Source organism: Geotrypetes seraphini, chromosome 11 (genome assembly GCF_902459505.1).
Source record: "Geotrypetes seraphini chromosome 11, aGeoSer1.1, whole genome shotgun sequence".
Classification (NCBI taxonomy): Eukaryota; Metazoa; Chordata; class Amphibia; order Gymnophiona; family Dermophiidae; genus Geotrypetes; species Geotrypetes seraphini.
Genome location: NC_047094.1, coordinates 110,256,370 through 110,273,050, shown reverse-complemented (window position 1 = coordinate 110,273,050; position 16,681 = coordinate 110,256,370). Strand labels below are relative to the sequence as shown.

The 16,681-nt window shown below is 43.1% G+C and overlaps 1 protein-coding gene across 1 annotated transcript in view; it reads right to left on the bottom strand.

The window, feature by feature from the left end:
- Positions 1-13,398, bottom strand: part of PTGIS (prostaglandin I2 synthase) — a 40,518-nt gene extending 27,120 nt beyond the window's left edge. The window contains exons 1-3 of the mRNA XM_033963275.1: positions 13,099-13,398; positions 6,412-6,535; positions 2,295-2,473 (exon numbers count right to left, since the gene is read on the bottom strand). Of these exons, the coding sequence (XP_033819166.1) occupies positions 2,295-2,473; positions 6,412-6,535; positions 13,099-13,169 (374 nt within the window). The 5' untranslated portion in view covers positions 13,170-13,398. The remainder of the gene's footprint in view (positions 1-2,294; positions 2,474-6,411; positions 6,536-13,098) is intronic.
- Positions 13,399-16,681: the final 3,283 nt, after the last annotated feature.

The window sequence follows — 16,681 nt, the reverse complement described above, 5'->3', positions numbered from 1 at the left end:
ATTATTTTTATTTACATAATGTAATTAAAATCACTCTCCTCCTCCTGCGCCTCTCATTTCTAACCTGTCTTAATTTTGTCCTTGTCCTGGCCTCAATTCCCCTATTTTTTTATTTCAATTTATTTTTTAAGTTATTTTAAATATTTATTATTGTAAATCGACCAGATACTTGTGATGGTCGGTATGTCAAGCTATAAATAAACTTGAAACTTGTGAAACATGCTAGACGGCAGAAGAACCAGTCTCTGCAGATAAGCAAGCTCAGAAAGAAAAGCAGTCACACCCAGGAGAAGGAACTGAGCACCCAACTAATGGTAAAACTTCATTGATGAGCCCAGTGGCGTACCTAGCATATGTGACACCCGGGACTGATCATTTTTTAATACCCTCCTCCTCTATTTGAAAAACATGATTTTTTTTGTGATAATCTACAACTCACACAACAAGAGTGTACCTAGGAAAAGGCAGCATCTTACACACTGCAATGAGCAGTGAAATATTAATACACCCACTGTAAAACTAAACAAGCCAGATTAATATAGATCAATGCTAGCAGAAAACCATGCCCTTCATACACACAGAACACAGAAACACCCTTGCCCAGTATGGAATAAATAATCACAAACTAAAAATAGAAACATGTAGTCAAAAGCTAAACTGAACAACCAAGAAGCCACACTGCATACAATGCAACACCACAGAAACAATGGCACATGTCCCCTAATACTGTGCAAAATATAAAGATAGCAGGTGTAAATTGAAAAAAACTGAAAAATAAGACACTTTACAAATTAACAAATAACAATAAAACAAAAATGGAAAAATAAGATCAGATAATACCATTTTATTTTTTTCAATTAGCTTTCAGAGGCCAAAAGCTCCTTCCTCAGATCAGGAAATGGGGTTTGGTCTCTAAAAGTTAGTCAACAATGTATTAAAATTGCTCCAATAAAAGGATCACCTTATTTCCACTTCCTATTTATAAATGTTTATCAACACAGCTACAATACTACTTTATCCTAAAGCAGGGGTAGGCAATTCCGGACCTCAAGAGCCGGAGCCAGGTCAGGTTTACAGGATATCCACCATGAATATGTATGAGATGGATTTGCATTCACTGCCTCCTTGAGATGCAAATCTATCTCATGCATATTTTTTGTGGATATCCTGAAAACCTGACCTGGCTCCGGCTCTCGAGGACCGGAATTGCCTACCCCTGTCCTAAAGCAAAAAAATAAAGAAATCAAATTTTCTCTCTCTCTCTTTGTTGTCTCTGGTTTCTGCTTTCCTCATCTTCTCGTCACTCTCGTCCTTCCATCCATTGTCTGCCCTCTTTCTCCAGAAGACTTTTTTTTTTCCCAAATTCTTGGTTAACTAAATTTCTGTATATCACATTATTCTTGTATTTTCCCAAGCATAATCTTTTATTAACCGCATTAAACTAAGGGTAATGTGGTCTAGAAATTCGCTATTAGGTTATGTAGCCTCTCCACGCGGCATCCACTATTCAGGCAAACTGGGAAAATCCCTTCTCTTCAAAATCACAGGTCTTTGGAACGACCTCACCACCCCGCTGCGGAACCTGAGCTCCCTTCAGTTATTCCGCAAACAACTGAAAACCTGGCTTTTCAGCAAATTGTAGCTCTATCCTTCCCCCCTTTCTCTCCCCCCTTCTACACATAAGTTCATGTCATCCTTTTTCTTCTTCTCTACCCACTATTTTAAGTTCTTGTAAACCGTGTCGAGCTCCATTCTCATGGAGATGATGCGGTATATAAACTTAACCCTTTCAGAACCATAAGGATCGTAGGCCAATTTTTGTGGTTTTGACGACATTTTTATGGTAAAAAGGGCTTGCAGATGCCAAAAAATTGATTTTTTTTTGTGAAATATCATTATTTTTTTTAAAAAAAAAATCACACTTCTGGCTTATGGACAGTGTGGCAAGTGAATCTTCTCATCAATCTGGTAACGACGCTAATGAATGAATGTCGGAACCAGTTTGTTTACATAAAGGCAGTATCATATGGAATCCGTACATATCAAATTTAGAACTGTAGACTATCCCAATCAAAATTTATAGGATTTTAAAGTTATGGGACAAATATGTCCCTTGGTCCTGAAAGGGTTAAGGTTTAGATTAGATTAGATTATGTATTTGGCACAAAGCAAGCACTAATTTGAGCACTACCAGTAAATCTGAAAGACTGAAATCTTACTGTCACGGTACAAGCAAAACAAATCCATTCAAAGACTCTGTCTCCCATTTAGGAGTTTTCATTATCAACACTTACAATTTCATCATAGCTTTCTCTGTCGCAGGGTCATAGTCGGGCAGCCTAACATCGAACATTCGTTCCATTAGAAGACAGGCATATTTGTTGAAATCCAGTTTGTTATTCGATTCCCAAACTACTGCGTCGTAGGAATGAGGGTCTAATAGGACGGTGACAAACTTTCCAGCAGCCTGCACCTGTAAATTCAAAGGTAAAATTCATGTCTTCAGCTACTGCTGTTAGAAGTTTAATTCTAGAAAGTGACAAGAATTGGGCAAAATCACATGCACAAACGGGGGAGTGTGTGGTGCACTGGTTAGAGCTACAGCCTTAGCATCCTGAGGTTGTGGGTTCAAATCCCATGCTGCTCCTTGTGACCCTGGGCAAGTCACTTAATCCCCCATTGCCCCAGGTAGAGTGTGAGCCTGCTGGGACAGATAGGGAAAAATGCTTGACTACCTGGATGTACACCACATAGGTTAAAATGGTATAAATAAAAAAAATGACCAGAATATTAGCATAAATAAATAAATTTGGGCCCCTGCATATGTAAATGTCAATATTCCAACTATGTGGTACTTTATATGATGGCACCTAAATTAGAGGCTGACCAAATTGTGGGTTCAGATTCGGCACTGAAACCGACTCGAAATTCAGATTTGGGTTTCAGTCAAAAACGCCAGGTGCATTTTCTGCTGAAAAACAAAACTCTCTCCTCTCCCTCGCAGTCTGCGCACAAGAGCTGAGCGGTAGGAACAATTCTTGTGTGCAGGCCCAGTACAGTATTGGGCTGTGATTACTGGAGCTCTCAAGCCCCCCCCCCCCCAATAAAAAAAGGGGAAGGGGATAAAACACCAGCAATGTTGACCAATGAAAAACCGGTTCATAGACAACCCCGCAAAAGACAAAGGCGCGCGCCGACAACTGAGCGCATGACAGAGGCGCGCGCCGAAGAAAATTACAGTTTTTAGGGGCTCCGACAGGGGGGGGTTTGGGGAGCCCCCCCACTTTACTTAATATAGATCGTGCCGCGTTGTGGGGGGTTTGGGGGGTTGTAACCCTCCACATTTTACTGTAAACTTAACTTTTTCCCTAAAAATAGGGAAAAAGTGAAGTTTTCAGTAAAATGTGGGGAGTTACAACCCCCACACCCCCACAACGCGGCACGATCTCTATTAAGTAAAGTGGGGGGGTTCCCCCACACACACACCCCCGTCGGAGCCGTAAAAACAGTAATTTTCTGCGGCGCACACCTCCGCACTGCGCTCAATTGTCTGCGCGCGCCTTTGTTCCGGCGCGCTTTTGACCTGACACCGAAAAACCAACTAGGAACAGACTTTGGTAAGTGGTTTGTTTGTTTTTAGTGTCACTCCCTATCTGAATGCAGGTGTGTTTGCGTGTGTGTGTGTCCCACAACTATAGTCTAGGGCAGGGCTGCCCAAGTCCGGTCCTCGAGATCTACTGACAGGCCAGGTTTTCAGGATATCCACAATGAATAAGCATGAGAGAGATTTGCCTGCACTGCCTTCTTGGGATGCAAATTTCTCTCTCATGCATATTCATTGTGGATATCCTGAAAACCTGGCCCGTCAGTAGATCTCGAGGACCGGACTTGGGCAACCCTGGTCTAGGGTTACCAGATTTTACGGACATAAAATTTGGACCCATGGCCCCGCCCCCCCTCCCCCCCCCAGGCTCACCTTATTCTGTCCAGCCAGTGCCGGGTTTTGAAAAGCTCTGGTAACCCTACTATAGTCAGGACGTAGCTCATGGGACCCTCGACCACCAGAGGGCATCCACTGAAAATCAGGGGAGGGAAGTTTCATGGCGACTCCAGGAAGTACTTCTTCACCGAAAGAGTAGTGGATCATTGGAACAGACTCCCACTCCAGGTGATAACGGCCAGCAGCGTGACGGATTTTAAGAAAAAATGGGATACTCACGTGGGATCTTTAAGGGAGTAAATTCAGGGGGGGGGGGATACTTGGAATGGGCAGACTTGGTGGGCTATATCCCTTTTCTGCCGCTTTTTCTATGTTTCTATGTTTCTATGTTAAGCGTGGGACACATACCCAAATAAAACAAGCACAAACTACTACTGAAAGCTCCAGACCTGACGGAAAATTTTCCACAGTAAAAGGTGGGCATTCCCTACTGTGCTCATTTTAATACTAATGAGCTTCTTGTAATGCTACAAATCCATCCATGGTTTGGCCCCCTTATACATGGTCCCCCACTTTACCATGGATCGTCCATCCAGACCCACTCGCAAAGCTCATCTCTTCAGCCATTCAACTCTAAAAGCCTGCCGTTACAAAAGACACCTGAACAGAACTCTAGTCTTCCAAGCAGGTCATCTAATTCTAAATGACTGGCTGTGCAATATTTTCTCACGCTCCTCATCCTACTTAAACTGCAGAAAATTATTAAAAACAAATCTATCCTTTTGGGAGCAACATTTTAAATTGATTTTTCGTTTATATATTTCTCCTAAAAGGGCTTATTTATCTCACTTCCGTCTCAATGCAGCCTGCCTTCGTTGCCAGGCTCCGGAAGCTAGCTTGAGACACATGTTTTGGACTTGTCCTAAGGTTCAGCTTTTTTGGACTGCTACATTTGCTTTTGTGGAGAATCTCTGGCATGTCTCCATTCGCAGCTCACCTTTACTCTTGTTTGGGACTGTTCCTCATTACTTTCCACGTTCCAAAGGAGTTGCTACTTTCCTAAAGTGGTCTATCCTGATTGCTCTGAAATGCATTGAGGCCGAAGCTCCGGACTATTCCCTTTGGAGATGCCGCATGATTTCTCTTCTGATGTGGGAGCGGCGGGATGTGACTGATTTGTCTTCTCGCCAGGGTCGCCTTTTCCAGATCACTTGGGAACCTTTTTGGACTACTTTGACCCCTCTGGCTCGTAGCCAGATACTTAATTGATGCTTCTTGTTGTACTTATCCTTTTGTTTAGCTTGGTGTTTTCCTTTCTTTTCTAAATTTTTGCTACTATGTATTTGGGAGGAGGACCCAGGAGTGGGCATGGGGGTGGGAGGGGGGTTGTTTTGGTTGGGGTTGGGGGGGGTCTTTTGGGGACATTTCAAACTCTATTGAGCTGGTTTTGTATTTTGTTGTGTTACCCTGTTGTTTTCTTGATTGCTCAATAAAAATATATTTGCCATAAAAACAAATCTATTTAACCGTTTTGTAGTCCAAGACCCCTACCGTACCCTTGCCCCCTAGATCTCCTTTCTCCTCCCTCCCGCTCACCTTACTCCTAACCCCTTATATTGTACCAGCTCCCCTACTTACATCTATTAATTGTATCTATTTTGCAGATTGTTCCCATTCACCAATTGTATTTGCTGACTGCACCCTTTCTCTGATTGTACCCATTCGCTGATTGTAAACCGCCCCGAACTTCTACGGCTTTGGCGGTATATAAGAAATAAATTATTATTATTATTATTATTGTCCTCTTTTGAAAGCTGTTTTTGGACCATCATATAAGAAGCTGACTTAATGTTCAAGATTTAACAGTGGATGAAAGTGAGTGGAACAATGTTTGCCTAGTGATCTTTATCATAGTTAAAAGAATATTTTCAGGATTAAGATGAATGACTTTGGCATGTTCTTGAACACTGAGTCAGCCTCTGGCACGATGGTCCAAAAACAACTTTCTGCAAAGAACTAGCGGATCTATTCAGGCATGTTGGATGAACACCTGAATATTCTAAGGCCAACTTTTGATTCGTATAAAGACGTTTATGTGCCTTTACAAGTAAAGCACACAGAAAGGGATCAAAATACACAGAAAAGTCAACGACGCCCACCAAAGAGTGTACACGCCAATAGAACTGGGGCAGCCGATTCTTTATTCACTAAAAAGACCCGACCCTGCCAGTGTTTCGGCTCTTGGCCTGCATCAGGGGTCTCTTAAGATGTCTTGTCATACAAATTCTTTACAAAAGTAGTCCCAGTGTTAATTTAGGCTGTTCACCATGATGATTACTATTAATAGTATCCAATTGTAGACAGGATGGATGAAGTGCATGGATGACAGAAAAATGGGCTCATACTGGAAGGAGGCAGAGAAAGGAATAGAAACTCACCCCAGCGTAGGTTTACCTTCAGCATGTACTCACCGTAAATATATCTCCATGTTTTTCTTTCATTTTTGACAGAAATTTGGCGGCGTCTTTTCCAAATGCTAGAGCATGTCCCAGCCAAGGCACGGCACCACGGTCTAGAGGAGGTTCATTTGGCAATCTGGAAAAATATCTTTCCTCAGAAACTGCAGCGATATATATATATATATATATATGCAAATATAAGAGATACCACCAACAACTTCTATCATATCAAGCAGCCTTATGGGGCAAAGACTTAGAAAAACTAATTACTCACACAAACGACTATGGAGAATTTAGGAAACACCTAAAACGTACCTGTACTCGAAACACCTAGGTAATGAACCAGGACAATAGCCCCTTTGCAATATCATCCCCAAAACTGAATTTGTAAACCGTTAACCCCAATCACAAACTATGAATAGCCCAATCAATTTATGGAATTTTTCTAATTCTTTGTAAGCCGCATGGCACTTCAAGGCCCTGCAGCATACGAACTGTTGTTATTATCATTAAGGTTCCTATTATCAGATGTACACTGCTATACCCTGTAATTCGCTGTATGTACAGTTTCTCTTTATTGTAAACCGCCTAGAAGTCGCAAGATTGTTGGCGGTATATAAGAATAAAGTTATTATTATTATTATTATTATATATATAGCAATACCGGTCCTCGAGAGACACAGGCAGGCCTGGTTTTCAGGATATCCACAATGAATGGGTACGGGATGGATTTGCTTGCACTGCCTCCTTGAGATGCAAAGCTCTCTCGTGCATATTTATTGTGGATGTCCTGAAGAGCCACAGGCAGGTCAGGTGCAATACAAAGGCATTATAACATTCTCATTTTGGTTTTCCATTCCTTTCCTAATAATTCCTAGGATTCTATTTGCTTTCTTAACTGCCACGGCACATTAAGCAGAAGATTTCAACACACGATCCTTTTCGCAGGTAAACGATCCCTAACGTAGAGCCTTGCCTTGGCATAGCAAATAACTTGGGGCTCCTTTTACGAAGCTGCGTTAGCGGCTTCAGCGCGCGTGACTTTTCATCACACGCTAACCCCCGCACTAGCCTAAAAACTACCGCCTGCTCAAGAGGAGGCGGTAGCGGCTAGCACAGCCGGCGGTTTAGCGGGCGGTATTACGCGCGTTAAACCCGCTACCGCGCCTTCGTAAAAGGAGCCCTTGGTTTCCGCTGCAGTAATTTCTTTTTTAACCAATTACTTTCTAGAATATTTGCAATAATTCTAGAAAGACCCAACCAGTATCCGCGACCAGGCGGCTTTAATTTTCATAGTTCCATTGATTATAACAGAATGTATTTTTCCTTACAAATATTAACAGTTACCCCTTAGAACAGTGTTTTTCAACGGTGTTGTTGGCGGTGGCAGCATTATAAAATACTTTCTTTGTGTTTATTTGATTCCTATTCAAGAGAATTACTTTATATATAGTTAAATTTTTAACATTTTCTAATGGTGGTGTGCCTCGTGATTTTTTTCATGAAACAAGTGTGCCTTTGCCCAAAAAAGGTTGAAAAACACTGCCTTAGAATATATAAAACCAGGGCAAACTGTAACTGCTGTAGCGGCTGCCTTCCCTCTCCCTTTTTAAAAATAACCAGTCTGCTGTTTATGAGGTAGAGGGACAACAGAAATACAGAGCTGTGACTCACTGTCTTCCTAATGTGACATGTTTCATTCAAAATAGCAACAAGCCACATAAGATGCATGTAACTTTTTTTCCGTTTTCTTTTTTGACTAATGTAATTATCTCTTTTATAAACTGGTTGGAAAGCCTTACTCATCTACTCTGTCTGAATAGATTTAACACAGCAATGCAACCTAAATTCCTCAAAAATATCAACTTTCTACATTCTTGGTTTAACTCTTAGGTGTCCCACTAGCTGGTCTTAACATAAGAACATAAGCAATGCCTCCGCTGGGTCAGACCTGAGGTCCATCGTGCCCAGCAGTCCGCACACGCGGTGGCCCAACAGGTCCAGGACCTGGACTGTAATCCTCTATCTATACCCCTCTATCCCCTTTTCCAGCAGGAAATTTTCCAATCCTTTCTTGAACCCCAGTACCATACTCTGCCCTATTACGCCCTCTGGGAGCGCATTCCAGGTGTCCACCACACGTTGGGTAAAGAACAACTTCCTAGCATTCATTTTGAATCTGTCCCCTTTCAACTTTTCCGAATGCCCTCTTGTTCTTTTATTATTCGAAAGTTTGAAGAATCTGTCCCTCTTTACTCTCTCTATGCCCTTCATGATCTTGTAAGTCTCTATCATATCCCCTCTAAGTCTCCTCTTCTCCAGGGAAAAGAGACCCAGTTTCTCCAATCTCTCAGCGTATGAAAGGTTTTCCATCCCCTTTATCAGACGCGTCGCTCTCCTCTGAATCCTCTCGAGTAACGCCATATCCTTCTTAAGGTACGGCGACCAATATGGGACGCAGTACTCCAGATGCAGGCGCACCATCGCCCGATACAATGGCATGATAACTTCTTTCGTTCTGGTTGTAATACGAAAGAAGTTATCCTTAATACATGGTACTGCATTAATATTGGGGTCCTTTTACTAAGGCGCGCTAACTGATTTAGCGCGCCTTAAATGCTAACGTTTCTATAGAATATAATGGAAACATTAGCATTTAGCACGCGCTAATCCATTAGCGAGTGGTAAATCGTCTAGCGCACCTTAGTAAAAGAGCGGGACTGTTTGTTTGGCTATGTTTTGCTTTTTTTTACATTTTTTCCCAGAATGTAAAAAACATGTCAATTTGTAGTAGGGGCCTAATTTTGGAAAGCGTCTTCGCCTGTGGTTCTTTAGTCATGCTTGGTAAAATATCAGGGTAACACAACCACATCCTAATTTACCTAGATTTATTCAGAACCAGTGTTGAGTGTCCGGGGCAGTATTTGGAGAGACCAACCAGGAAAGAGACTTGGGAGTTCTGATCGACAAGTCAATGAAGCCGTCTGTGCAATGTGCGGCAACGGCGAAAAGGGCGAACAGAATGCTAGGAATGATTAAAAAGGGGATCACGAACAGATCGGAGAAGGTTATCATGCTGCTGTACCGGGCCATGGTGCGCCCTCACCTGGAGTACTGCGTCCAGCACTGGTTGCCGTACATGAAGAAGGACACGGTACTACTCAAAAGGGTCCAGATAAGAGAGACTAAGATGGTTAAGGGGCTGGAGGAGCTGCCGTACAGTGAAAGATTAGAGAAACTGGGCCTCTTCTCTCTCGAACAGAGGAGATTGAGAGGAGACATGATCGAAATATTCAAGGTACTGAAGGGGATAGACTTAGTAGGTAAGGACAGGTTGCTCACCCTCTCCAAGGTAGGGAGAACGAGAGGACACTCTCTAAAATTGAAAGGGGATAGATTCCGTAGGAATGTAAGGAAGTTCTTCTTCACCCAGAGAGTGGTGGAAAACTGGAACGCTCTTCCGGAGTCAGTTATAGGGGAAAACACCCTCCAGGGATTCAAGACAAAGTTGGACAAGTTCTTGCTCAACTGGAACATACACAGGTGAGGCTGGGCTCATTTAGAGCATTGGTCTTTGACCTAGGGGCCGCCGTGTGAGCGGACTGCTGGGCACGATGGACCACAGGTCTGACCCAGGAACAGTAATTCTTATGTTCTTATGAATGTGATGAGTGCTCTAAGCCCCCTCCCCTCAGGCTCTAGCCTGCAGTTCCTTTCCCCTTAAAATTTTGATAATTATACGCGACAGTCATGATCACCACCCAAAAATATCCCACAAAAATCCTGGTTAATTATGTGCTGATGGTTCTTTTGTGCGGCTTTCAAGCCTATTGTTCTGCTTTGACGGCTTGCTTTTTGCTGCCTCTGCAAAGATGCCATCCCAGACGGCCGCCTAGTCGTGCATAATCAGCCTGGAATTTACATTATAAGGGTACTTAAGAAGGGGCCTACGGAAACCCAATCATTTTGATAACTCTCCCTTAGAGATGTCACAAACAGCAGACATGGAAACTGGAATTATGCTTAAAGAAACAGAGAAAAATCTTCTTACTAGTGCTATTGGTTTTTTTTTACGTTTTAAATATTTTATTAAGCTTTTAGCATAACAAATACACAAATAAAAACCAAGGAGATTTTACCATTCAAATAATACCTATACATAAGTCATAGGTGCAAAGAGTAGATGACGGCAGATAAAGACCCGAATGGTCCATCAAGAAAGCATCTATGTTCACTAATCTAATCTATATATGATGCCATAAACTTGAAATAAGTAAAATAGCTAAAAAAAAAAAAAAAAAAGCTCCTATGAAGACAAAGAAGTCACATTAAACATAACCTAATCTTTTTATTTTTGCAGATTAAGCTTTTAATGGGACCTGAATTGGAAACGGGATACTGAGCTTGATGGACCTTCGGTCTGTCTCAATATGGCAATTCTTTTGTTCTTATATTATTAGAGGGTGCCTGGACAGTTGTTTTTATGTAGGACTCCTTTTACAAAGGTGCGCTAGCATTTTTAGTTCACGCACCGGATTAGCGCGCGCTAGCTGGAAAACTACCACCTGCTCAAGAGGAGGCGGTAGCAGCTAGCACGCGTGTTAAGGCCCTAACGCACCTTTGTAAAAGGAGCCTTAAGTCTAGACGCCTTTATGAAATAGCCCCCAGAAAGCTACACCTGCTTCAAAGCAGGAGTAACTTTCTATTTAATTCTACATATGGGTGCCTTCAAGAATCGTGCGCAGGCGCTTTTTTTTTAGGATTTATGGATAAGTTCCGACCCTGCTTCCCCCCCCCCTAAGGAATGTTTATATCGCATGTGCATTCGGAGAAACTGAAGGGATATAGGTTCAAAACAAATGCAAGGAAGTTTTTTTTTTCACCCAAAGGGTCGTGGACACTTGGAATGCGCTACCGGAGGAAGTGATCAGGCAGAGTACGGTACAGGGATTCAAACAGGGATTGGACGGATTCCTGAGGGATAAAGGGATCGTGAGATACTGAGGGAGGAGCTGGGATGTAACACAAGTAACCAGGTCATGCATGTGCAAGACCGGAGGGTTAGGACTTCGATGGGAAGATAGGACTTCAATGAGAAACCAAGGTGGCAAGGGGGCCCCTTCTGGTGATTCAGACAGGTCGTGGCCTGCTTGGGCCGCCGCGGGAGCGGACTGCTGGGCAGGATGGACCTATGGTCTGACCCGGCGGAGGCACTGCTTATGTTCTTATGTTCCCCAACGCTTGCATTTTTTTAAAAATGCATAAGTGATGGGAACAATTCTATAAGCACCTACTTAAGATATTAAAATTCTGCTGGATGGGCTGAAATCGCTAATGAATGGCCTAAATCCGTGGTCTCAAACTCACGGCCCGGGGGCCACATGCGGCCCGCCAGGTCCTATTTTGAGGCCCTCAGTATGTTTATCATAATCACAAAAGTAAAATAAAACAGTTTCTTGGTCATATGTCTCTTTAGCTATAAATGATAATATTATTATTAAAACTTAGCCAAAAGAAAAGATTTATAACCTATAAAGAGTTTTACCTCATGTAAAATTGTCCTTTCTTTAATAAGACATTAACTATTTTTTTTCTGAGGCCCTCCAAATACCCACAAATCCAAAATGTGGCCCTGCAAAGGGTTTGAGTTTGAGACCACTGGCCTAAATGGTACCAAAAAAAACTTACAAGACAGCAAGACTTCCTCACTTGACAGAGAATTTGGGTGGAAGAAATGGGAAGGAGTTACAAGGGGGTGTTGAAAAGTTCTCAGCCCCATCAAACAACTTTCTAAATTCTGAGCATTATTGTGTCACTAGCTGAAAAACATGTTATCTTATTTCGTTCAGTGCCGATTTGCAAAATTCTATGTTGTTGTTTTTTTTTTTCACATTGATTCAGATCATTGGTTGGGCTGAGAACCTTTCAGCACCCCCTCGTACTTTTTCAAACATACCCCCCAAAGAGAAAACAGCAGAAAGTGTGCTTAAAACAAATTTTCTTATCCTCTATAATAAAACCCTAAGCGCGCATGCGCACATGGGAGGTCGGGATACCCTGCCGCCGTGATGTGTGCCTCCGTGCCGAATTCGATTTGAGCCGCGTGGGGCGGCTCGCTGCACGTGGGGGGGCGGCTTGCGGTGCGTGGGGCAGAAGGAGGCCGAAGAAGGAAAGTGCGACTGTTTCGTTCGGCGGTTTCCCCATGCGCAGAAGAGCGTGCGGCAGTTTCCCCATCAATAGGAGCCTGCGGCGGTTTAAACATTGACTTTCTTCCACGACGCTGCGACCCCCGAAACCACTGCAGACCACCATGAAAACCGGGTAAAAAAGGTAAAATGTAGGGAGAAGGGCTATTGCTGGACAGGGGGAGCAGGGAAGGGGTGGTGGACAGCCGAGGAAAGAGAGAGACAGAAAGAAAGACAGACAGACAGCGGCCAAGGAGAGAGAGAAAGAAAGAAGAAAGAGACACACACACACATCTATTCTAGCACCCTTAATGTAATCGGCTTAAAGTCTAGTCTGTGAATAAACTGACAATATTTCCACAACTGCAAACCAGAGGGTTTCCAAAACTCATTTCTAAAGCTAGGAAGAGTGGGAGTGAAAGCCCAGGGATTTTTCTGCAGAAATTATAGCTGCTATTAGGTGTATTACGGGACGGGGACCCAGGAAACAGGGACCCCCCTGGGAACTACTTACCGCGACCTCCTGAAGTAAAGCGCCCAGAGTACGAGCGTCACGAGCAGAGCGACGAGCGCAGTGAATAGCATCTCCCTGCGCGAGGAGGACGCGAACGCAGCTGTCTGAGAATCGTGCGGTAGCTGGCAGCTCTCGCACGCTGAACAGAGCGGGCTGGAAGTAGTGCCGGTAGATAAGCGGCGGACGAGGCTGACGCGCTGTCACGGAGTTCCCGCCTCCCGACTGTATCCCACTGTTTTCCCGGTATAGTGAAGTGACGGTTCGCGTGTGTGCACGCTGTTGCTCTGACTGAGAACTATACTCAGTAAATTAGGAGGGTGGGGCGCGGGGGGGGGGGGATATCATGTTGGTTAGCCCTGCCCCCAAGCCCTCTAATTGCTGATGCTGTGTGGGGCAAAGTAGGTGCAGTGCTGAGCAATCCCTATATCAGTGGTCTCCAACTCAAACCCTTTGCAGGGCCACATTTTGGATTTGTAGGTAATTGGAGGGCCACAGAAAAAATAGTTGATGTCTTATTAAAGAAATAACAATTTTGTATGAGGTAAAACTCTTTATAGTTTATAAATCTTTCCTTTTGGCTAAGTCTTAATAATACTATTGTAATTTGTAGCTAAAGAGACATGATCAAGGAACTGTTTTATTTTACTTTTGCGATTGATAAACATACCGAGGGCCTCAAAATAGTACCTGGTGGGCCGCAGGTGGCCCCCGGGTCGCGGGTTTGAGACCACTGCCCTATATTGAGCAAACTCATTGTGAGGCAATGAGTTTTGAGTTTAGTGGGATCCTATGGAGTTTAGCTGGATCCGGGAAGGGGTAAAACGCGGACCTGACGGACCTCGCGGATCTAAACCCGCACGTCCTTAAAAATCGGAGGTCCGAGGCGTTTGTAGTTAGTTTCTGGCTCTGACAGACCTCGGTGACAATTTAGCGCTGCCGGATCCGTCTCAGCATAGGGAGGGGAAAGTATTAGGATCCGTCAGCGCTAAAATGTCACCGAGGTCTGTCAGAGACGATTTACTGGGGCTGCAGGAAACCAGTTTAAAGGATTTGTTTTAGAGCCGCTCCAGCACTAGTCTCTGGCTCCGACAGACCTCGGTGACATTTTAGCGCTGACGGATCCTAATACTTTCCCCTCCCTATGCTGAGACGGATCCGTCAGCGCTAAATTGTCACCGAAGTCTGTCGGAGCCAGAGACTAACTACAAACGCCACGGACCTCCGATTTTTAAGGACGTGCGGGTTTAGATCCGCGAGGTCCGTCAGCTCCGTGTTTTACCCCTTCCCGCTGGATCCTATGGAGGTCATGGCCCCCTTTCACCCACACTGTGCTGCTGCCTACCTATGGAAAGGGGGAGGGAAATTGTTTTCATTTCATTCTTTTTTTGGAGCTCTTTTACTGAACCATGAAATTAACAATTAGGTGGGATTTTGCCACATGAGTGCTGCTGGGAGGTGTTGAGTCTCTTGGCACCTCCTAATTTGGAGGCAGCAAGTATTTATGGGCCGATGTTCAAAACTTAACACCAGCGCCAAAGGCAATTAGTGTCGCAATAGTTCCAGCATTAGAGTGCCCGGAATGCTTTACATAATAAATGACAGCAGATAAAGACCAGAACGGTCCATCCAGTCTGCCCTGTAACTTCATTCATTACAATTCCATGATTAAATTGTCTTTTTTTCTTTGTTTCTTCTGGGCCACAGGCCTTAGAAATTCACCCGGTACTGTCCTTAGGTTCCAACTAGAGAATGACATGAGGACAAATTTTTCTCCCTCCCTGCGGGAACTTATTTTCCCATCCCAGTGAGTTCTTTTCCTGTCCCAGCCCCATCCCTGCAAGCTCTGTCCTCATCTGCACAAGCCTCAAACACTTTAAAATCATAAGAAGCAACATTCTAGAGCTCAGATTATGATGTCATAATGCCTCATTCCACCAATGCCTAAGCTTCTTCCTCATCTGCGCAAGCCTTAAACACTTTAAAATCCTAAGTAACAACATTCTAGAGCTCAGATTGTGATGTCATAACGCCTCATTCCACCAATGCCTAAGCTCCGTCCTCATCTGCACAAGCCTCAAACACTTTAAAATCATAAGTAACAACATTCTAGAGCTCAGACTGTGATGTCATAATGCCTCATTCCACCAATGCCTAAGCTCCGTCCTCATCTGCACAAGCCTCAAGCACTTTAAAATCATAAGTAGCAACATTCTAGAGCTCAAACTGTGATGTCATAACGCCTCATTTCACCAATGCCTATGCTCCGTCCTCATCTGCACAAGCCCCAAACATTTTAAAATCATGTGTTTGAGGCTTGTGTGGTTAAGGAAGAGCTTACAGAAAGTTCTATTTTTGAATGTTTGTTTTGTTGTTGGAATGATGATTTCATTGCAAAAAGGCAATTGAGGATACATATTGTTGCAGGATAAGAGCATTTCCAACCTATTTCAATAGTATCATTTAACAATAAGATGAAATTAATGAACATTTAAAAGTTGGTAATGTTTTTTTTAGAGTTAAGGGATCAATAGATATACAATAAAAATTATTTTAACTCAAAAATACTAACATTAAAATTAAATATTTGATAATTTCAATCAATAAATATTAAATATGTAAGTTAATGAAGATGTCTAATGTTTATGAATATAATATGCAAGTCAATTAATTAATTTATAATTCATTTAATTAATGAACAATGGGTATTGGGATTTTCATATATAATTAATTAATCAGGTTTTGTTCCATTCCAGAATTTGATTAATGTGCAAATACTTGAAGAAGCACAGCCCTGGCAGCTGTCGGGCATAAAGATAAGTGCCTCTCCTTTATCAGATTATAAACACATTACCACTGGTGAGCCTGTAGATCAAATAATTTACACGATCAATGTGCATGTGAACCCAAGACCGACGATGAACACATCACCCCTGTAAGGGCACGAAAAATCAATAAGTAGAGCTTCGGGTGTTTGAGGTCTAGTAGTAAAGTCAACTTGATACAATAAGAGTTTGTTCTCTATCTTACTTAGGATTGTTTTTTGAACAGCTCAGTTTTTTCCCTATTTAGCTGATCAAAGGTAAATTCATGCCAGGGCGAACTCAAGGGATTTTGGAGCCGTGAGCCAACTTTTGCATCAGTGCGGACCCCAACTTGTAATCTGGTAGCTCCCCTTCTCACCCCCCCCCTCACCCCCCTTTACTGGTGGCAAAATTTTGAATCCTGGTCCAGCATCTCTCCCTCTGCTTCCAACCTACAGTGGGGGAAGGAAGAGAAAGGGAGAGATGCTGGACTGAAATTTTAGAAGCCTGTATCACCAGTTCCCTGAGCCAGTGCTTCACCTGATCCAAAGGCTGAGCCAGCCCTGATTCATGCACTTGGTCATTCTCCTTTCAAAACATTTCTTCCCAGCATCTGTGGGACCTGAAGTCGTTCTTGCCTGCAAGAGTAGAAGAGAATCCCCAAATCCGTAAGAAATCGCTGCATGTGATCTTTGCTATAATGCACATGTATTCGTGCTTATTTAATGGCGATATACACACCAAGAAACAGTTTTACTCAGCAAATAAACAATTTGTGTTAA